This window comes from Hemicordylus capensis, chromosome 2 (genome assembly GCF_027244095.1).
Source record: "Hemicordylus capensis ecotype Gifberg chromosome 2, rHemCap1.1.pri, whole genome shotgun sequence".
Taxonomy (NCBI): Eukaryota; Metazoa; Chordata; class Lepidosauria; order Squamata; family Cordylidae; genus Hemicordylus; species Hemicordylus capensis.
Genome location: NC_069658.1, coordinates 252,079,339 through 252,101,878, shown reverse-complemented (window position 1 = coordinate 252,101,878; position 22,540 = coordinate 252,079,339). Strand labels below are relative to the sequence as shown.

General features: G+C 46.7%; 1 protein-coding gene across 1 annotated transcript in view; it reads left to right on the top strand.

The window, feature by feature from the left end:
- Positions 1–2,026: 2,026 nt before the first annotated feature.
- LOC128343943 (E3 ubiquitin-protein ligase TRIM7-like) overlaps positions 2,027–22,540 on the top strand; it is a 41,370-nt gene continuing 20,856 nt past the window's right edge. Inside the window, exons 1-6 of the mRNA XM_053293379.1 lie at positions 2,027–2,485; positions 6,682–6,777; positions 8,569–8,799; positions 11,185–11,207; positions 15,800–15,918; positions 20,061–20,096. Coding sequence (XP_053149354.1) covers positions 2,078–2,485; positions 6,682–6,777; positions 8,569–8,799; positions 11,185–11,207; positions 15,800–15,918; positions 20,061–20,096 — 913 coding nt within the window. The 5' untranslated portion in view covers positions 2,027–2,077. The remainder of the gene's footprint in view (positions 2,486–6,681; positions 6,778–8,568; positions 8,800–11,184; positions 11,208–15,799; positions 15,919–20,060; positions 20,097–22,540) is intronic.

Here is a 22,540-nt window from a genome sequence, read left to right as displayed (position 1 = left end):
ACCTGGAAGATAGCCTTTCTAGTCACCATCACTTCTGAGTGAACTCCGGGAACTTCAGGCACTTCTCCATACCTGCCCTTCCCCACAGACAAAGTACAACTATGCCCAGACATACTGTAGATTTCCTGCCAAAAGTGGTCTCCAGATTTCATAGGTCACAGACTATCTCATTGCCTGTTCCCCGCACCCACCCAACCTCCCAGGTCGAGAGACTCCTGCATTCCCTGGATGTGTGGTGAGGACCTGCTTTCTACATTTGTCATACTGCTCACCTGAGAAAAGACGCATAGCTCTTTATATCTTATGGGGGAAACACATTGGGGTCACAACCTACTCAGACCTTGTCCAGATGGATTATAGAAGCCATTTCATTAGCATATCAACTTGCCAAGAAGCCCTTACCTGCCCCATTTTGCAATCACTCCACTAGGGTGATTGCAACCTTACCTGCCCCATTTTGCAATCACTCCACTAGGGTGATTGCAACCAGCTTTTGACAGCAACCTTTCCCTATAAACATGTCTGCCAGGTGGCTTCATGGGTGACCTTGAACTCCTTCATATCACATTATGCCTTGGATGTCAAGGCAAGTCCAGATGTGATGTTCAGCCAGGCTGTGCTGAATTCCATCTTCCAGTGACTGCGTCCCACCTCCAGGTACGTAAACTTGTGATGTGCCCATCAGTGTGAACAAAGACAGACACCCTGCAGAACAGCAGGTTGCTTACCTGTAACCTGCTGTTCTTCTTCTAGTGGTCATCTGTCCATTCACATACCTACCTCTGCCCTACCTGCTACAGTCTCTTTCAGATCGGCAGACACTCGAACCGAAGGGAAAGCTGCCACAGCATTAACAAAAAGGCAGAGCTATCATCAAAAAGTAGCAGAGAGAAAGAGCTATAGAAGGTTCCCGACAGAGCTCCAGTGCAGGTACAATAGCCCATTGGTGTGAACGGACAGATGATCACTAGAAGAGCTTAAGTTACAGGTAAGCAACCTGCTGTTCCTCTCTGTCCCCTTCATTTGAGAAGCCTGTACCTAGGTTCACTTTGAAAATGAACATATGTACAGTCATTTACACAAACATATGCACATGTGTTTATGTACATGTATATAATGTACATGTACATTTATCTAACTGAAATCTTGCAGGCTTCCAGGAAACCTACAAGAAGTGAGAAGTGTTTGTGTATATATACATGTATGTACATGTGGAGAGGAGAGCTGGTCTTGTGGTAGCAAGCATGACTTAGCTAAGCAGGGTCTGCCCTGGTTGCATCTGAATGGGAGACTTGATGTGTAAGCACTGTAAGATATTCCCCTCAGTGGATGGGGCCGCTCTGGGAAGAGCAGAAGGTTTCAAGTTCCCTCCCTGGCTTCTCCAAGATAGGACTAAGAGAGATTCCTGCCTGCAACCTTGGAGAAGCCGCTGCCCATCTGTGAAGACAATACTGAGCTAGATGGACCAATGGTCTGACTCAGTATAGGGCAGCTTCCTGTGTTCCTGTGTTCCTATGTGTATAGACATTTGAATGCATGTACAGCATGATGTCTGACTAAGACCAATGTCTAGTCTGTGCAGCAGATTCTTTGAAAAATACATGTTTGATGAATCTCAGTACCAATCATATCCCAAAATTAATGGAGATTTTGTCCTATAAAAAAGCAATTATGCAAACCTACCACATAAATGTTTACCTGCTCCATCTGGACTGTGAAACAGGATGTCTTCTGGATCATTGCTGGCTTACAATTTCCCCCTGAAATATCCAGCTGGTAGTGGTGAACTATTGTGGCCCTACCGGCGACTAACCTCCTGCACTAATATAGGAAGGTTTATTTCCTGGGGGAAGCTAGTTAGGAAGTTGGCCAGGCAGATGTCTGCCAGGGGCAACTTCCAAAAAGCTCTGCAGCAAAGACTATCCAAGCCCCTGCACTGAAGACTCATGTGAGGGATTGTGACATAGATATTACCCAACAGGCATTTCTGCTTTCTCTGGCCTTTTTCTAGCCTGCTCTCCTCTGACAGGTCTCATAGGCTGCTCTCCCATCAACAGAGCCACTAGACTCCCCTGCTATGGCCTCCACCTCCTCTTCGGATGTCGAGCAAGAAGTTATCTGCCCTATCTGCCTAGAATGGCTGAATGAGCCAGTGACCCTGGACTGTGGCCACAACTTCTGTCGGAGTTGCAACTCCAGCTACTGTGAGAAATGGGAACGCAAGGGAGCCTTAGAGTGTCCCGTCTGCAAAGCCCAGATCGAGAAAGGGAATGTCCGACCCAACTGGCAGCTGGCAAATATCTTAGAAAGAATTAAACTCCTGCCACTGTGTTCACCGGAATCAGATACATGTTCAAAACATAAGGAAAAACTAAACCTGTTCTGCAAAGAAGATATACATTTAGTGTGTGTACGTTGTGAGAGATCTCCGGAACATAAATCGCATACCATGCTTCTCCCAGAAGAAGCTGCCCAGGAATGCAAGGTAAGAAACCTCCTGGCGTTTTGGAGTGGAATCCTTTCATTGCCTGTGGAATATACATTTTCCTCCTAAGATAGGCCTATTCTGACCTCAGATTCAATGCACATACAATCTACGTACAGGGTACACATGCACCACCTTGTATTCACATAGAGTTATTCACACATAAAATTTAACATTTACATAAGAATAGCCCTGCTGGATCAGGCCCAAGGCCCATCTAGACCAGCATCCTGTTTCACACAGTGGCCCACCAGATGCCTCTGGGAGCCTACAGGAAGTTGCTGAGGGCGTGCCCTCTCTCCTGCTGTTACTCCCCTGAAACTGGTACTCAGAGGCATCCTACCTTTGAGGCTGGAGGTGGCCTATAGCCCTCCGACATTGTAGCCATGCATGCATAGACCTCTCCTCCATGAATTTATCCCAACCCCTCTTAAAGCCATCCAGATTGTTCGCTGTCATCACATCTTGTGGCAGAGAATTCCACAAGTTGATTATGCATTGTGTGGAAAAAGTACCTCCGTTTGCTGGTTCTAAATTTCCTGGCAATCAATTCCATGGGATGACCCCTCCTGGTTCTAGTGTTATGTGAGAGGGAGAAGAATTTCTCTCTCTCCACTTTCTCCACACCATGCATGATTTTATAGACCTCTATCATGTCTCCCCTCAGTCGTCTTTTTTCTAAACTAAATAGCCTAAACTAAACATTGCACAAATTAATGTTTGTACAATATACTGTAAACTTCCTATATTTGAGGGGGGCTGTCTCCATGTCCGCTTTTAAAACAGGAACATAGGAAGCTGCCTTGTGCCGAGTCAGACCATAGGTATTCTCGACACCAGGGCTGCTCAACTTCAGCCCTCCTGCAGATGTTAGCCTACACTCCCATAATTCCTAGCTATAAGCCACTGTGGCTGGAGATTATGGGAGCTGTAGTCCAAAAACAGTTGGGGGCCTAGGTTGAGCAGGCCTGGACTCTACACTGACTGGCAATGCTTCTCCAAGGTTTCAGGCAGGACTCTTTTCCAACCCTATCTGGAGATGCCAGGGATTGAACCTGCGACCATCAGCATACAAGCAGATGCTCTATCACTGAGCTGTGGCTCCAGCCCCTAAGGGGAATATCTTCCAGCAGAGAGCACTCACATGTAGTTGCCCATCCAAATGCAAACCAGGACAGATCCCACTTAGCAAAGGGCACAATTCATGTCTGATACGTAAAGACCAGCTCTCCTAGCCCATGTGCAGTCGTTCACATGAAAACATGTAAATATATACAACCATCTGTATGCTTGTTCAATGTGATGTCTGAACAGGACTTATGGCTGGAGGGAATCACCCTCCAGCGTTGATACTAGTTATCTTCTGCCTTAAGCAATGCCACGCTAGTTATCTTCTGATGCTAGTTATCTTCTGCCTTCAGCAATGCCCCCCCACACACACACCTACTATACCTTCTTTAGAGCCAGCCACATGCATTACCAGTCACATTATTTAAACTGCTATGCCCTTGTCCAGCAGTGACCAAGGGCTTCATCTGACTAAACAACTTTGCTTTGCCATCTCTTGGGGACCTTTTCACACATCACAGAGTTCCAGTCCTAGATTTTGCCACCTAGCCTACATCTGACAGGGAACTCGAGTCAGCTGAGACTCCCTGACAAGTGACTTGAACGGTGCATATGTCTGTAAAGAGCATTCACACAAAGTATACACCCACCCACCCAAATATATGTGTGCAACTACTGTTCAACTAGTCCAGTTAGATTGCTCCTGACCATAGAAATCCAGCGATTTCTGTACCCGAAACCTTTCCCATGTCGACAGAAAGTTCAGTGGGGCTCTGCTGGAATACTTTTTTTTTACCACATCTGTCCCATGGATTCTCTCTCTGCTTATGCATCACAAATGTGTGGGAGGGCAGTCACAGATGGAAACAAAGGAGCATGACAACTGGAGCCAATTGTGGCCAATTCTTTCACTGTGGCCAATTCATTGTGGCCAATTCTTTCACAATTCAACATGTGGCCAATTCTTTCACAATTCAACATGTGGCCAATTCTTTCACTGGTGACACTGGCTGCGCAAAGCTCCATTTGTGTTGTAATGAAATGTGATGCAGTTGCACAAGAGCCCAGCCCTCGTGTGCAAAAGACAAAAATATGTGCAAACACACTTGCGTGATGAATGGCCATTAGAAATAGTGGCCACCCATTAAGCAACTGCACTGGCACAGTCTTTGAAGTTCTGTGCAAGAGCACTCTTGTGCAACTGTGCACATATTTCATTAATGCACAAATTGAATTATAACTCAATAATCATGCAATACCTCAGCCACTTTCTTCTCTGAAGGGCAGGAGGAGACATGTCCTGTTGCTCAGGGTGGTAACTAGGAACTCCAGTGGCCAATCCAAGTCCAAGATCCCATCCCCATAAAGTGGGCCGGCTTCAGCATGGCTGCAGGCTTTAAGGGCGCTGCGGCAAAGTCCAAGTTCTTACAGCCCATTGAGCTGACTCCTGCTCAAAGCGGTTGTACAAGGAGCCTGCCATGCTGTCCAATATCACAGCTCCAGTTTGTTTCCCCCTCTCTGTCAATGGCTAAATGTGCTTTTCTGTATTCGGGTGCAGGAACAGGCCCAATGAAATATTTGTTTGTTTTTGTATTTATTTATGATTTATTCGATTTCGCATGTATATCTCATCCTTCAGATTGAAAGCCTTTCAGGGTATCTTATGAAGGTTTTTGGGTTTTTGGTTTAAAAAAATGGGACCTACATTTGAGGAGGCCCCCAGCAAGGGGATCCCAGCAACAATCCGATGCAGCCAGGCAGCAGGCAGAAAGAGCCACTCCAGCTCTTCCTCCTTCTGTGCTGGGTTGAAGGGGGGAAAGGAAGAAGCAAGGCCTGCATAGAAGATTCTGTTTTTTCAAAGGGTGATCTTAAATGCAAAGGAGAAATACAGGTTAAACCTGTATTTACCCGAAAGGAACAGCACACTGAATTTAAGATGACCTCTGATTTCTAACATCAAAGGACTTGGTAAAAACACTAGTCTTGGATTCAGATAAATATGGAAGTTGCGCTAAACCTGGAGCTTATGCTTCAGACCATTGATGTGCTAGCACAAACGTACTGTGAAACCTGTAGCACGCCTCATATGGAGATGTCTAGGAACATAGGAAGCTGCCATATACTGAGTCAGACCATTGGTCCATCTAGCGCAGTATTGTCTTCACAGACTGGCAGTGGCTTCTCCAAGGTTGCAGGCAGGAATCTCTCTCAGCCCTATCTTGGAGATGCCAGGGAGGGAACTTGGAACCTAGATGCTCTTCCCAGAGTGGCTCCATCCCCTGAGGGGAATAACTTACAGTGCTCACACTTCTAGTCTCCCATTCATACGCAACCAGGGCAGACCCTGCTTAGCTAAGAGGACAAGTCATGCTTGCTACCACAAGACCAGCTCTCCTCTCTAATGGTTTTTATATAATGTCTATATCAGGCAGTATAGAAATATGATTAATACTAAATAAATAAATATATTTAGCAGGGAGGTTTTGCACTAGAGTGCACTTTGGAGAATTCCTGTGGCTTCACAGAGCTTTGCACTCTTCTTCCACTAACCCAACGCTCTTTGTTGCTCTTTGTTAGTCTGGATGTCAGCCACTGATCAGGACTACCGTTTAATCCCTGACAGGATGTTCAAACTGTCATGGTGTGACTTGCAACCATCCAAAAATGTACACCCCAAATGCATACACCATACAAATTAGATTTATCTGGGGACTCAGAAATCAGAACTTGGGTAAGCAATTTGGTAAATCAATTACTAAAGGACAGATGAAGTATTTGCCATAGACAATACTAAAAACAAAACAAAAGAATAGTTTCATTTAAGCCTTGGTTTGTACTGCATAAGTGGAGCCTGGAACCCCTCCCCCTCCAAGAGCATCTCCTCCTCACTCCAGAATTTTCTAACAGAAAGGAAGAAATAGAATGACTAGAAAAAGAAAGAGACTGAGAGAAGGAAGGAAAAATGAGCAAGAGAGAGAAGAAGCAAGGAAAAAATGAAGGTGCCTGGCCAAGAGGGGGAGAGAATAAGGAAGGCTCTAATATGTTTTTTTATAGAAGGTCAGCAGCCAGTTCCTATAGCAGAGAGCCCCTTGAAAGGAACCAAACTTGAACATTTGTTTTCTCTTTAGGATAAGCTCTGTAGGAACCTAAATGTTCTGAGGAAGGAGAGAGAGGACATTCTGGCATTTAAAGCGGACACGGGAAAGGAATACCGATACTTGTTTGTAAGTGTCCCTGTTGCTTGTACAGTAAGTGTCACTATTGAAAGGAATGCCGAGACTTGCTTGTAAGTGTCACAAATAAGTGTTTGGACCAAAATGAGGAAGAAAGGGATATACAATGCAGAAGAGACTGCATTCATGATGCAGCCTTGCTCCTCTGGATTATTTTGAATGATTTCATCCCTTAGAAAATGCTCAAGGATTTGGGCATGCAGTTGTGTCATGCAAGTTATGTCATGCATGTCAATTATAATGGATAAAAGTCAATAATAGCAATATTTTAAATAATGTTGAGTCAGACATGGAAATATGGTCTTGTGACCATTTATCATGGTTCACTCGAATAGTAGTCATTTAACATATGAATATCTGAAACTACTTTCTATTGAGATCAGCCTTTGGTTCAACAAGCTCAGTATTCTCTACACCAGGGGTTGCTCACCTTGAGTGTCCAGATTTTGTCCAACCTTGAGTGTCCATTGTGGCTGGGGATGATGGGAGTTTTAGTACAACAACATCTGAAGACTCAAGGCTGGCAAAGCCTGGTCTGCACTGACTAGTTGCTGATCTCCAGGCTAGGTCCTTCGCCAGCTATACCTAGGGATGCCATTAAGGGAATAAGAAGCACAGTTATGTGTAGTTTTTCCATGAAGATTTGGTGCAGATAACGACACTCAAGTGAGAGTCATGTGCAGCTTGACTGTAATGGTGGGTCTTTGTAAGCTGAGGAAGTTCTTTGCCTGCTGAATGTTGATGTGATCTCTGTGAAAAATCAGAACAGACTATGAAAAGTCAGACTATGAGCCGGGTCTCACGATCAGTGAGACTCGGTTTGTGAAGCTAAGTGGGGAGAGCGGGCTAAGCCTGCTCTCCCCACAGACGATCAGGGCGGGAGCCCTGGGCGGCTGGATCAGCTGCCCACACGATTGCCAGCTGACGGAGCCGGCAGGGGCTGGGGAGTTCAGGGGCCGCGCGGCCCCCGGAAGCTCCAGTATGCCCTGTGCGAGCACTCAGGGCATACTGGAGAGACCCCCGGAGCCGGGAGGCAGCTTTTCGCCTCCCTCCGGGGGTCTACTCGTGAGTAGCCACAGCGCAGAGCCGTGCCATGGCTACTCATGATCGGGAAGCCCAGGTTAGCGGAGCGCTCACTCCACTAACCCGGGCTTAGGGGAGGGCTAAAAAAAGCAGGTGACCCACTTTGACTCAACTGGGCTCGGCTGCGAGCCCGGTGAGTCTCATGATCGGTGGAAAGCAGACTAAGCGCCCTTAGCCCGCTTTCCACTGATCGTCAGAATAGCTCCCATATGTTAGAGATTGTCGATTTTCACCCTCAATAGGTAAAACAGCAGAGCATTAAGGAATGAGCACACACACTCCAGTTACAGAGTGGGTAGCAGAGGATGGTTTAGTTATTGTAGCTATTTAGAGAAAACACATGGAGATCCTTGTATACTAGATGTTTATTGGTTAAATACACTTAGATAGGAAATAAAGTCCTTTAATCTAATCTAAAGGACTACATAATGAATAGGTAAGGAGAGAGAGAGAGATATTTCCATCTGCTCTCTAGGAGGAAAGGAAGGATTGTGACTCAGCACAGGAAGTGCTGCAGAGTCAGTTCAGGGGTCATAGAGTAGGGACAGATAGGGAGACCCTGACTCACTGTCTCTACTCCCAATACCCCTAGTGGTCATTAGGGCAGTTGGTGCAAAAGGTCAGTGCACTGGAAGTCCATCTCCAATACTAACTATACTCCTGACATGAGCTTGCTTTGCTCCTCTTTCCTCTTTCCAGAGGCAAACAGAAAAGGAAAAGCAAAAAACAGTTGCTGAGTTTAGACAGCTGCGCCAGTTCCTAGATGTACAAGAGAAACTTTTGCTGTCCCAGATGGACGAAGTGGAGAAAGACATAGTGAAGAAAAGAGATGAGTATATGATCAGTGTCTCCAAAGAACTCTGCTGTCTTGAAAGCCTCATTCGGGAGACGGAGGACAAGTGTCAGCAGCCGACAATGAGACTCCTGCAGGTAAGAAGGTGGCAGAAACTGTCCAGGTTCCTCTCAGAGGAAAGAGAAGTTTGTGTGCCTTCTACGAAAGATGTAGCTTATGGTGCAGATAACCAGTTCTGTTCAGTATTGCTATCATTATTTACCACATTTATATACCAACTTTGTGCCAATGCTCTCCAGGTGTTCACAGTTTAAAATAATGGCTTAGTTACCACTGAATAGACATGACAGAAAAAAAGGAAAAGGGGTAAAGAGAGGAGAGAAAATAAGCAAATACAGATAATATGGTCATTGCACACCAGTTCTGGGAAAGGAAGAGACCAAACAGCTGTTGGTTGTAATCAGACTGATGGGTGGGTGGCCTTGCAGGCTCACCTGTTCCTTTACAGCAGGTGAACATAGGAAGCTGCCTCCTACTCAGTCAGACTCTTGGTCCATCTAGCTCAGTATTGTCTGCACAGACTGGCAGTGGCTTCTTCAAGGTTACAGGCGGAGTCTCTCTCAGCCCTATTTGGAGAACTAGGAACTAGGGATGTGCAAAATGTTTTAACTCAAAATGGGCTGCTTCAAGCTCAAAACAAAACACCCTTTAAATAAAGGGACTATTCCAAGCTCAGAACAAAACAGTCCCATTTCAACTGAAACGTTTTGCTGTTTCGAGCACCATTTTGGAGGCCTGTTTTTCACTGGCTTTGGATTGGTTTTCTGGAACTGGCTTCTGATTGGCTCGCAATCTCCTTGCTTCTTGGTTGGTTCATTATCATACAAATCAAGTGTTGTGGATGCCTCAGGAGAGGAGGAAGGTAGGTTTGATTTTGTGGTTTTATTTTCTCAGCATTTAGTATAACATGCTGTCCTGTTGTTGCTATAACTCTCTGGTGGTTTTGCTGGATCTCAGATTGACAAAGGCAGGACTTGGGTGCCTTCCTTCCTTGAGTTGTGGTTTGTTTTGTTTGTGAGAATAGTATTGTGGTGAGAAATGGACAGTGGCAGCTCTGTGTGTGTGTGTGATATTTCTTTGTGATTGCTGTGATGAGCTCCATGTCTGGCCTTGAGACTAAAATGTGCTCCACTCACTGCTCTGCAATCTGCATTGCAAGGTGTACTTGGTTAAAATGTGGCTGAAGTTGCTCTAGTTGAGCCTATGGCTATGCTTGCTGCTACAGGTGCTGCTGTGGCAGCTGCTGCAATGCGAGGAAGTCAGGAGTCATAACTGGGTGTGAGAGAGCAACTTGTGCCAATGATGTTACTGTAGCGCAGGCACTGTAGCTGGCAGTGGATTCTGGATCAGTGATTCTTTTTTGGCCATTTTTGGACTGTGTTTGAAATGTGCGTTTTGTGTTGGTGGGTGGGGGACAACAGATCCCCTTTTACTGTGTGCTTATGCAATGTTTTTCAAGGCAGGGTTGCAAAATGCATTGCAAATTGCAGTGGAAAACCTGCGTGTAGTACACTCGGTGAGTGCAGCTTGTTCTAGCTATAGGATCTGATGGGGAATTTGGGGAAAAGTTAAAATTATGTTTAAAATTGCCCACTTGCTCATTTCTTTTGTGAGCTGGGTGGTAGGTAGCTCCTATCATGCCCTACCACACAACTCACTTTGACTCTTGGAACTACCCACCAGGAACAATAGGGAGTTGTGAGTTTCCCCATTGTTTCCTATGGCCAAAACACTCAAAATGTTTTGTTGGGTCAAAACAGGTCTAGGAGTAGCTGGCCCAAGCCAGGCAGATATATGCAGAAGAATTCAAGAGAAACAGGACTGTATCCATCATAGTGTGAACTAGAAGGGTTCCCAGCCTTGGCTCCCCAGATGTTGTGGGATCACAATTCCTATCATCCCTAACCACAACTATCTTTGGGAGTTGCAGCTTTGGAGGCTGACCAAGGGTGTAGAGCTTCCCTGGGGCATTTCCTGCAAGCCTGGTAGTGGAGTATTGTGGGTGGGTAGATGGCTAGGAGCAAGATGGTAGACAGAAAGGAAAACCTGGATCTCTCAAGTGGGTGAGTGCGTTGGCAAACATCTGTCGAGGAGCCACATGCAAGTAAAAACAAGCCCATTGGCAGCTTTTCAGGACAACTGGAAACTAAGGTCATGGACAAGATTTTCCACTGTGTTTTAAAGTGATGAGTGTTTGGTTTCCTTTCATTTGTTTGCTACAACTCTTATGTTTATGTCAACCTCTCTATACTGTATTAAAGTTATTCAACTTTCTGACTCCACCACTACCACAAAACAATTTTCCCCATGAAAAACAAAGTTTGCCCCCTCCCAGTTGTACCCACAGCCTTTGAGTGGGGTGTGCCTGGCAGACCAGGCCAAAGAGAATCACTCTTCAGAGCTCTTCATAGTGTGGCCAGTGATAGACACTGAGATCCTTCTTTCTTTCTTTTCACCTTTAGGATGTTAAAAGCACCTTGAGGAGGTAAGTGGATTTCAATCATTTCCCTTCACAATACTGGAGTCTAGACGGGAAAATTGTTGTTAACATCTTTATCCCCCAGAAGTTCTAGAATGAGCAGTGACTAGAGAGAAATGAAGTTTAATTGATCTTGAAGAGCTGTATAGCAACCTTTTGTCAAGGGTATCCCCCTCTAGGTCTCCTTTTCCCACCAACATCTCTCAAAATGGCTTCCTTTCTAGATGCTGGTTATCTCTTTTGATTTGCATGGGGAAAGAGATGTAACAGTTCTGAGATCAGTGTGTGTTGCCCATTGAGACCCATTGTCTGGGGCGTGGATGTTTGGATGAATGTCTTTTCATCCAGATGCTCCTTGAGGCTCTACAACAGGGATTCTCAACGTTGGGTCCCCAGATGTCATTGGACCAACTCCCATAATCCCCAGCCAAAGGCCACTGGGCCTGGGGATTATGGGAGCTGAAGTCCAATAACATCTGGAGACCCAGTGTTGAGAATCCCTGCTCTACAGAATCTAAATCTCTTAAAATGTGTGACACAGAATAGCAGCACCTATCTATGGATTTAGGCTGGTATTTCTCCCTTCTTTCTTGGATAGAGAATGGCAGATGCCACACCCTCCAGCATTTCACAGATGAAAGAGTGCTGCTGCACTTGAAGCCTTATTGCCCCTATGATCACACCAAGACTCACTTCTCCTCCCTCTCCATTACCCATTGCTGGAGGTTCTTCTCTGCTTGCTCTACATGATAACTACTGTAGAAGAAATGAGAGGGGTAGTCTTTTCACGAGGTGAGGCAGACGAAGACCCTGACAAATATTTATATATTGCTTTTCAACAAAAGTTCCCAAAGCGGTTTACATAGATATAAATAAATAAAATGGCTCCCCGTCCCCACAAAGAGCCCACAATTCAAAAGAAGAAACATAAGATAGACACTAGCTACTGGAGGAATTCTGTGCTGGGTATGGATAGGGCCAGTTGCTCTTCCCCTGCTAAATAAAGAGAATCACCACTTTAAAAGGGTGCCTCTTTTGTTCAGTTAGCAGTTACCTCGTGGCAAATTGTTGGGACATAAGGGGAAGCAAGATGTTGAAGAGCGTTTGTGGGGAGCATCAACAACATAGCACCAGTGAACCAGTGAGAACCAAAGAGAGAAAAGAGCGGGACCTCCCCCCCGCAAAGGTGCTCTCAGGGGTATAGCTATAATTGAGCAGATGGGTTCAAAGAACCTGGGGCCCCCAGCTTCTGAGGGCCCTCCAGCTCCACCCCTCCTATTTTCTTCATTATCTCCCTCTCTTGAAGGGGCCGCCCAGGAGAGGGGTGAACACAGGCCCCCTGTCCCCTAACTACACCCCTGAGTACTCTAAAACTGATTGTCACTTCTTTATTCAACCACTGGGAAATCTTGCCGTATACATTTCGAGCCCAAGGTTTTTATTCAGAGGCAAACTGCAGAAACACTTCATATGTTATGCAAATTGTTACAGGGATAAGCATAATTAGAAGTGTTTTTTAGCCACTTCCCTCAAACACAACACAAAGCACAAACATGAAGGCACTACATACAGCTACTTGCAAGTAAGGGAACACACATGAGGCTGGGGGGCTATTCTCACGATCAGCAAAAATCGGGCTAGGAGAGCTTACCCCGATTTTTGCTGATCGTGTAAACCACCGGGCTCGCAGGCACAAGCGGCACTTTTGTAGCCCTCCCCTTAGCCCAGGTTTGCGGAACGAGCGCTCCGCAAACCCGGGCTTCCCGATTGTGAGTAGCTGCAGCGTGGCTCCATGCCGCAGCTACTCACAAGGAGACCCCCAGAGGGGAGGCGAAAAGCCACCTCCCAGCTCCGGGGGTCTCGCCAGCATGCCCTGCACGCTCGCACAGGGCATGCTGGAGCTTCTGGGGGCGGCTGATTTGGCCACCCAGGGCTCCCTCCCTGCTCACGTGCGGGGAGAGCGGGCTTAGCCCACTCTCCCTGCCCACTCACAAAAACCGGGTCTCACTGATCGTGAGACCCGGCTCTCCAACTAACTGCACTCACAAGTAGCAAGAATAACAGCCTTTCAATCTTCTTAAACATAACTGTTGGAAACACAGCTCCAGTTGCATTGTCTGTTTGTCCCTTCCATCTTAATGATCATTAGGGGCATTGGGAGTAGAGACAGTAAGGAAGGGTCTTCCTCTTCATCCCTCCTCTTGTCTCTCCCTCTGCTCTAGCTTTCTCCGGTTGGTAGACTGATACTCTTAGGGCTCTCTCACTTCCTCCTCCTTGCTCTGCCTGGATTTGCCATCAGCCATGCGGCTCTTTCTCTCCCTCTAACTCTCTCCTGTGAAGACAGAAAGCTCAGGGACACAGGCTTCTCTATCCAACTTGCCCTGCCCAATGAACCATACTTGCTTTTGAACCTTAAATGTCTGCTTCAAGATACTCTTTGATGGGTTTGGTCCTCTCACGCACACTTGCTCAACTATAACTGGAGTGAACGGAACTCCCCCCCCCCCTCCAACAATAACACACATGCCACAGACCCCGCCCTGGATATAACTGAGCAGTGTGGCCTGTTCATTCCCATAGGGGTGGGAAATCCTCAGCCAGGCAAATCGCCAGGCTGGGGGAATTCCCTCTCCTGCTGGACAGCCCACAAGGCTCAATTAGAACTGGGGCAAGGCCAAAAGGCAGCAAGAGAGCAGTTGTTGGTACCCATTTGCTGCCCCCAGTACGGGACACTATTACTCAGGAGGGAACAAAAGTGGGTGTGTACCATGTTCCTGCCATTACAGATGCACTTTAAAAGGCTACTTAAGAGCAAAACAGAAGTCACAAGGAACTTTGGCTGCTGCCAACAGATGTAACTCACAGAAGCTCTTCTCACGATCAGTGAGAAGAGCTTCTGGCAGTCCGCGGGGAGAGTGGGCTTAGCCCACTCCCCACAGACAAGCAGCCTCCAAGCCCTGGATGACCAGATCAGCCGCCCACACAACTGCCAGCTCTGTTACGGAGTCAGTGGAGGTCGCGGGGATCGGGGGCTGCCCGGCCCTGGAAGTTCCAGGATACCCCGTGTATTCTGGAGAGACCCCCGAGGCCAGGAGGCTGGCTGCAGCCTCCCGGTCAGGGGTGTACTAGTGTGGCACACAAGCTAAAAAGTGAGGTTAAAGGAATGCTCGCTCCATTAACATCATTTAAGGGGAGAGGGAATTAGGCAGGCTAGCCACCTTAGAACCACCGGGCTTGCCCGCAACCCTGGTGGTTCCGACGATCAGTAGAAAGCGGGCTTTAATGGGCTTGCTTTCTACTGATCATGGGAATAGCTTCACTGTCTTCTCTCCGTGTAGTTTCTAGAGAAAGAAAATGTGCAATATGATATCTTTGCACTCAGTTTCTATGCATGTGTCTGCCTATGATTTAGAGTGGGTGAAGGGAAATCTGAGCACCATGCTGACACAATGTCATCTTTCACTTGCGTGTAACGAGGGATATGTGAGGAGAGTTGGGGTTGTTTTAGCCCTCACATGCACGGCTTGGAGTCTTCGGAGTCATCATGAGTCTGCCCCAGGATGTGGTAGTGGCCACCAGCCTAGATGGCTTTAAAAGGGGCTTAGACCAAGTAATGGAGGACAGATCTATCAATGGCTACTAATCCTGACGGCTATAGACTATGTCCAGGCTCCAAGGCAATACAGGTTGAGTATCCCTTATCCGGACTACTTGGGACAAGAAGTGTACCAGTTTTTGGATTTTTTCCAGATTTTGGAAGATTTGCATAATGAGATATCTTGGGCATGGGATCCTAGTCTAAACACGAAAGGTTGCTGTATTTTATTTCTTTAGGTTTTATTTAAAGTACAAAAACAAATAAGCATTGAATTTACAAAAACTACAGGCCTTTTTGACATTTTCGACATTATCCTTACCAAACAGAGCAAGCACCAACAGAGCGCCCAAACAGACACCAACAGCAGGCGCCAAACTGAGCAGGGAGTGGAGGAGGAGGGGGGCTTTCCCTTTTCCCTCTAGCACCAAAGCAAGAACATCAAATACATTAAAAAGCTTCACAATAAAAACAGAGCTGCAACTAGAGAGAATTACAGACGAAACCCCTGTCACTAACAGCCTTCTGAAATAAGTAAGTTTTGACTGCATGTTTAAAAGCAGCAAAACTGGGAATCTGAGAGTGAGTGAGTTGAGGCGTTTCGGTTTGGGCTTTTGTTACGGTGTAGTGTCCGGATTTTGAAGCATTCCAGATTTCAGGTGTCCGGATAAGGGATACTCAACCTGTATGCCTCTGAATACCAGTTGCAAGGAAGCAACAGTAGGAGAGGGCATGCACATACCTCTTTCCTGTGGGCTACCCAGAGGCATCTGGTGGGCCACTGTGTGAAACAGGATGCTGGACTAGATGGGCCTTGGGCCTGATCCAGCAGGGCTGTTCTTATGTTCTTGTGTTCTCTCCAAAACACCCCCATTTCTCTTTGGGTTTCTGCACTTGTCTGTGTCCTTAGGCTTTCTGCTGTTCTTTCTCTTTGTTCCTTCTTTTTGCTCCACTTAATAAGTCTGGATTGTATGAAGGGCGAGCCAACACTGTTTTTCCCCAGGTATCAGCAGAAGGAGAAGTTTGAGAACCCCGTGGCTTTCCCTCCTGAGCTGAAGTTGAGGATCTGGGAATTCTGTGATATCAATCCCTTTTTGGAAGGCATCATTACTGAATTCAAAGGTAATGAAGAATGGCTGCAACAACAGGGAATATAATAAACTAGCCCACCCCGCATATAACATCTGTGCGGTATTTGGGGCCAGCATTTCCCACCCGGGCTAGTCCGTCCCTCCTCCCCCATCCTGCCTCCCTGCCCACAGTTTCTGGCCGGCTTTAAAGCCAGCCCATCCCCTCCTGGGCCGTATCCTCTTCCTGGCAGCCCAGGCACCTCCTCACCCCACCGCCACCTTACCACTGCCACCAGGTCCAAAACCACTGCCGCCACAGCCAGACCTGCCACCGCGACCCACTAGCTTGCCGCAACCCAGCTACTCCAGGTTTTAGTGCGGCCTCGCCTCACCACCACCTCAGCCAATCAGCAGTGCGCCGAGACACACATTCTAAAGGCGCACCCAGGAGGATTATATATAGAGATTATATTAATTTATTAATATAATTAAATTAACTAACTAACTAACTAACTAATAGCTATTACAGTGATCCAAAGCCACCTAATGGCATAGCGGGGAGTTAACTTGCCTAGGGAGCAAGAGGTTGCTGGGTCAAATCCCCGCGGCTGTGTTTCCCAGACTATGGGAAACGCCTATATTGGGCACCCACAATATAAGAAGATGCTGAAAGGCATCATCTCGTACTGTGTGGGAGATGGCAATGGTAAACCCCTCCTGTATTCTACCAAAGACAACCACAGGGCTCTGTGGTCACCAAGAGTCGACACTGACTCGACGGAACAACTTTACCTTACTGTGATCTAAATTTCAGCAAATAGGTCTTATAGGTATATAAGAAACTACCTTATTAGTCAGTCCATTAATCCATCTAGCTCAATATTTTCTACTGTTCAGGGTTTCAGGCAGGAGTTTTTTCTTGCCCCATCTGGAGATGCCAGAGACCGGACCTTCTGCATGCAAAGCAGATGTTCTAACCCTGAGCTCTTGTCTTTTCCAAAAGGCCAACAAATGTGCCCACGCACCTACACCCCCACCCCCCAAAAGGGGCACAGAGCTGTGCTGCCTGTTCCAGGTCATCGCCAATTCTGCTGCATGGGTTGCTCACTTTTATGCCTTTTTTTTTTTAGACAAGTGGGGTATATGATTGATTCATAAAACTATACACGGTGTGGAGAAGGTGGGTTTTCCTCTTCTCGTAATGGTAGAATGTGGGGTCCTCCACTGAAATTGATTGAGAAGTTATTAAGAGCAGACCCCCTCCAAAAAAAAATCCTTTTTCACACAATGAGGCTATTCACATGACACAAGCTGCCTGAGGTAACCAGGTGCTGGGGGCCCTCTGCTCTCCGCTGCTCCAGAAGGTGGTAGCCCGACTTTTAAACCCAGCATTTAGCCAAGGTTAAACCAACCCATGGTTTGTTTAACCTCAGCAGGCGATCATGAGCATAGGAACATAGGAAGCTGCCATATACTGAGTCAGACCCTTGGTCCATCCAGCTCAGTATTGTCTACACAGACTGGCAGTGGCTTCTCCAAGGTTGCAGGCAGGAATCTCTCTCAGCCCTAGATGCCAGGGAGGGAGCTTGGAACCTAGATGCTCTTCCCAGAGTGGCTCCATCCCCTGAGGCGAATATCTTACAGTGCTCACACATGTAGTCTCCCATTCATATGCAACCAGGGTGGACCCTGCTTAGCTCAGGGGACAAGTCATGCTTGCTTCCACAAGACCAGCTCTCCTCCTTTCGGACCAGCTCTCCTCCATGATCGCTGCCAGATTGAAAGGCTTCCCCCCAGCCTGCTGTCATTTCTGGCAATGAGCAGGGGTGGGGGAGTGGCCAAACCAAGCGCAGTGGCTGCTTTAATGGAAGCAGCCACCACACTTATGGTGCAGGGCACTCTGGGATGCTGGAGGATGTTCTCACTGCTGGCTTTTGCCCTCGCCACACCACCACTTGCGGGAGGGTGCAGTGCAGCGAGGGAAAAGATGCTGACACTCGTCTGCTGGGGAAGGCAGGCAAGCCCTTGGCTTCCCCACAGACCTCCATGAGTGCCGGTGTGAGGTTGTGTGCGCGACCTCAGTACATAGTTAATCTGTGGGATTCAATGCCACTAAAAGGAGTGTTGGCCACTAGCTTCAATTGGGATTAGAATAATTCATGGGGTCTGAATCTCTCAGTGGGCCAGTTTGGACAATAAGGTCCCTGCCCACACAATTAGGCAGAGGGCCTACCAAGAGCACGTACAACCCGATACCCTCTCAGCCAGCACATCTCTTCATTGCACAGTGGGGAGGCTGTTCATCCAAATGGCCCCAAGAGACTGTCAGGAACCTGAGCGCCATGGGCAGCAGTCCCTAGAGGGCGCAAGTCCGAAGCTGTGGCTGGGAAGGCCAGAGACATGCCAAGGATTAAGCCAGGTAGTTCTCAGGAGCTGAGCGTCAAGCCAGGTAAGTAGTCATAGGAACATAGGAAGCTGCCATATACTGAGTCAGACCATTGGTCTATCCAGCTCAGTATTGTCTTCACAGACTGGCAGCAGTTTGCAGGCAGGGATCTCTCTCAGCCCTATCTTGGAGATGCCAGGGAGGGAACTTGGAACCTAGATGCTCTTCCCAGAGCGGCTCCATCCCCTGAGGGGATGCATTGAGCAGCCAGAGCATTGAGCAGGAGGACATCAGGAGTCCAAGACAAGACAAGGGTCAAACCAAGCAGACAGGAGAGGCACCAAAACAAGGGATCCTGGGGCAAGGGAAGCTTCAAACCGGAAGCCTCTTGTACTTCCGGCTGGAGGAAAGGACCAATGAATGGCCCCTAAAGGCGGGGCCTGGCGGGGCTTCAGAAGCCTGGGAGTCTGCTGCAATGTAGCAGACTGTCACAAGGGGCAGCAACATGCAGGGCCCCAGGGTAGGCAGAGCAGGACAGTGGACACTGGGATGAACAGCACCGAGAGAGAGAGAGAGAGAGAGAGAGAGAGAGAGAGAGAGAGGAGTAAAGGGACATGCTGGAAGAGCACTGGGACATCAGCAGAGGGCGTCATGGGAGCCATGCTCTTGTCAGGGTGTCCCCTGTCTAAGCACATGGGCAGGGACTCTATTGTCCAAACTGGCCCAACGGGGATTAGCCACAGTGGCTAGATGTAACCTCCTGATTCAAAAGCCTCAATAGCACTTGCTGGACAGCAACAGGAGGGGCGAGCTTTTGCTTTCATGCTGCCTTTGTGAGCTTCTCAGAAGCATCGGGCCACTACGTGTAACAGAATGGTGGGCTAGATGGAGTTTGAGCCTGACCCAGCACAGCTCTTGGGTTCCCGTAGACTTCCTCCTGGACCTGAGCTGCCCTTCTGAGCAACAAAGCCGGCAAATGTGAATGGCTTATTTGTAGGCAATAAGAGTCATGGAAGAATCCCACACACACGAACACACCATACATGTGATTTGTTCCAGTTTCTACTTAACTCTTCCCCTTAAATATGTATGTATTTAGTATATTTGTACATCACCCCAAACTCACATCTCTGGGCGATTTACAACAAACAAACAAATATATTAAAACTGTAATTAAAACATTAAAAAAGTTTAAAATCATAATTCTACTTTGGATGAATAAATGTGACTCAAGCTTGGATGAATAAATGTGACTCAAGAGTCTTTTTTTTAAAGCTGTCAGAGATGAGGAGGCTCTTATTTTGGCAGGGAGCGCATTCCAAAGCCTCAAGGTGGCAAGAGAGAAGGCCCGCCCCTGAATGGCCACCAGACTGGTCACCGGAACTGGTGGCAACTACTGATGATCTCAATGGGCGATGGGTCTCATAACAAAGACATTCTCTTAAATACCCTGGACCTAAGCAACGTAGGAGTGGGGATAGATAGATAAAAGGAGCGGGGAAGAAAATGATATAATTTACAGTATGTCTTCCATTCTATATTCCATTCTTCCTCCAAGAAGCCCAGAGCAAGAACCCCAACCCTGTGATGTAGGTTAGGCTGAGAGAAAAGTGACTGGCTCAAAGCTACCCAGGGAGTTTCATGGCTGAATGGGGATTTGAACTCAGGTTTCTCAAGTCCTAGTCCAAGATAATAACCGCTACACCCCAGTGGCTGTAGTGTGGTATCATATACTGTTATTTTTGTTCAAAGATACATGATAGGCATAATAGTATGTTCTCTAATAGCTATTCTCTTTCCTCTCCCAGACAATCTGGCATCTCAAGATCATCATCTGCCAAAAGGTAAATTTCAAAGACTGCTCAAGATCCAAATTTACAGGACAGGAGGGAGTGGGAGTGGGAGTGTGTCGGAGAAAGAGAGAATGTTCCCTTAGTTGTTGATCTGTAAACTAAATATGTCCAAACCCAGTTTCTATGAGTATTTTTCAAAATCTTAAGATTGATTATTGTGTCCCTGTTACATTTTTGCTTCTTCATGCTTTGTTCTGAGGGGATGAAGCATCTCTTTTAATTTTATTTATTTATTTATTTATTAACATTTTTCATATCCCGCTCTTCCTCCAAGGAGCCCAGAGCGGTGTACTACATACTTAAGTTTCTCCTCACAACAACCCTGTGAAGTAGGTTAGGCTGAGAGAGAAGTGACTGGCCCAGCAAGTCTCATGGCTGAACGGGGATTTGAACTCGGGTCTCCCCGGTCCTAGTCTAGCACTCTAACCACTACACCACGCTGGCTGCCCTTCTGGGGTCACACATCACCACCAAGAGTCTTTCCCTCCACTATTCTTTTCTTGAGAGATGGAAACACTAAACTCCCTCACATGAAAGGCACAGATCAGGCAATTGTGGAAGTTGGGCTTCCTGGGTCTGCCTTCCCATCATCATTATTATTACATGATGATGATTAATTGGCTGATATGGTGAGGAAAATTATTCAGAGTGGTCCCTGTGACTTATATTCCGCTTAGTGAGGTACAGTAGGAGAGAGAGGCGCACACATTGATTCAGCCAGCCTGTGCTGCTTCCGAAGGTGGGAGTACTATCACAAGTGCGATGGCGCATCCCTTAGTCAGCATGGAGCTTCCCCTTCTTCGGAAGCAGCGCAGGCGGGCTGTAGAGTGGCACAGAAGCACCTCGTATTGGTGGCATCGAATGCAAGCCACTGAAATGAAAAGGACAAGCTAAGCAATTTAATTTCAGTGGGACAACATTAAGTAATGTCCCTCATCATGTCAGCTCTTATTGTCATTTTCATTAATATTTAAATACCACTTTTCAACAAACAAGTTCTCAGAGCAGTTTCATAGCAAAAGATATGGGGGAAATGGTTCCCTATCCCAAAAGGGATCTGATATCTAGGGATCTCTGGGGCATTTCCAGTTGGTAATTTGTTTTTCGCATGAACAAAAATTGTGTGGAGAGATTTTCCAGGGCATCCGATAACATCTATTTCTTTGTTGGCCATTTGCTGACAAACTGTGAAACAATTAGCCTGTTTAAAAGCAATATTTTTAGAAAGTCTTTAAAGATGCATCTGTTCACCCAGGCTTTTAACTGATACTGCTTTGATTATTTTTAATATTGTTTTAGAATACTGTTTTTAAAATTTTAAATTGTTGGGTGTTAAATTTCTTGTTTTTGTTTTTAACTAATGTTTTAATATTTTATCTTGTAAACCACCCAGAGACGTAAGTTTTGGGTGGTATAAAAATGTTAGTTAGTTAAATAAATAAATATATATTTAAAAGGGACAGCTTTTCCATGGATTTTTCACAGATTGTCAACAAATGGCCAACAGATGGTGCTACAAAATTGTGCAACATCCTTTGATGTCATCTGGAAGTCCCAGAAAAACTCCCATCACAATCCATGTTCATGTAACAATAAATGGCTGTCTGGAAAGGCCCCTAGTTTTTAAGGTGCTATAAAATTGTACCTGGGTATTGCTGCTAATTTATTTACTCATTAATTATTTGATTTCTATACCACCCTTCCAAAAATGGCTCAGGGCTAATGTTAACCAGGTTCCCTGCAGTATAGCAGAGGCAAGATTTTGAACTAAACAATAAAACTGGGACAGTGTTAGGAGGGTAGGTCCCCCCCACCCTTGATTAGCTTGCTACTAGCTTCTCCTGAGGTTTCAGGCAAGCTGCCTGTTCAAATGTAGGGTATGTCTGGAAGAAGGAAAGGAAAATGTCAATCCTGAATGCAGGTCAGGGAAGATCTGTTGATCTGGGAGGGAAATGTGGTTCCTTGAATGTGGCTCTTGGCCTAGGACCTCAGTCAGTCTCTCAGCTCATCCTGCTTCTCAATTTTTCTCCATTTCCCCCTCCAACAGCAAAAATAACTCAGGTTCCACACAGCGCTCAAGAGGCTTCCCAACATGGAGCTACTAGGAAGAAAGATGAGATAGAAAAGAAATAAACAACCTGCAGGAGTCAGTCATTGGTACAGTGGAGAAATGAGCTCACTGTTGAGGCAACCGCATTCTGCACATGCTCAAAGGCACTCTTGGCATAAGAACCTAAGAACAGCCCTGCTGGATCAGGCCCAAGGCCTATCTAGTCCATCATCCTGTTTCACACAATGGCCCACCAGTTGCCTCTGGGAAGCCCACAGGCGAGAGGTGAGGGCATCTTCCTCCTCTCCCCCCCCCCCCCGCCGCCGATTCCAGGGCTAAGATCTGGCATGAACTGGCTCAAGTTGCCCTCTGCTAAGGGAAAATT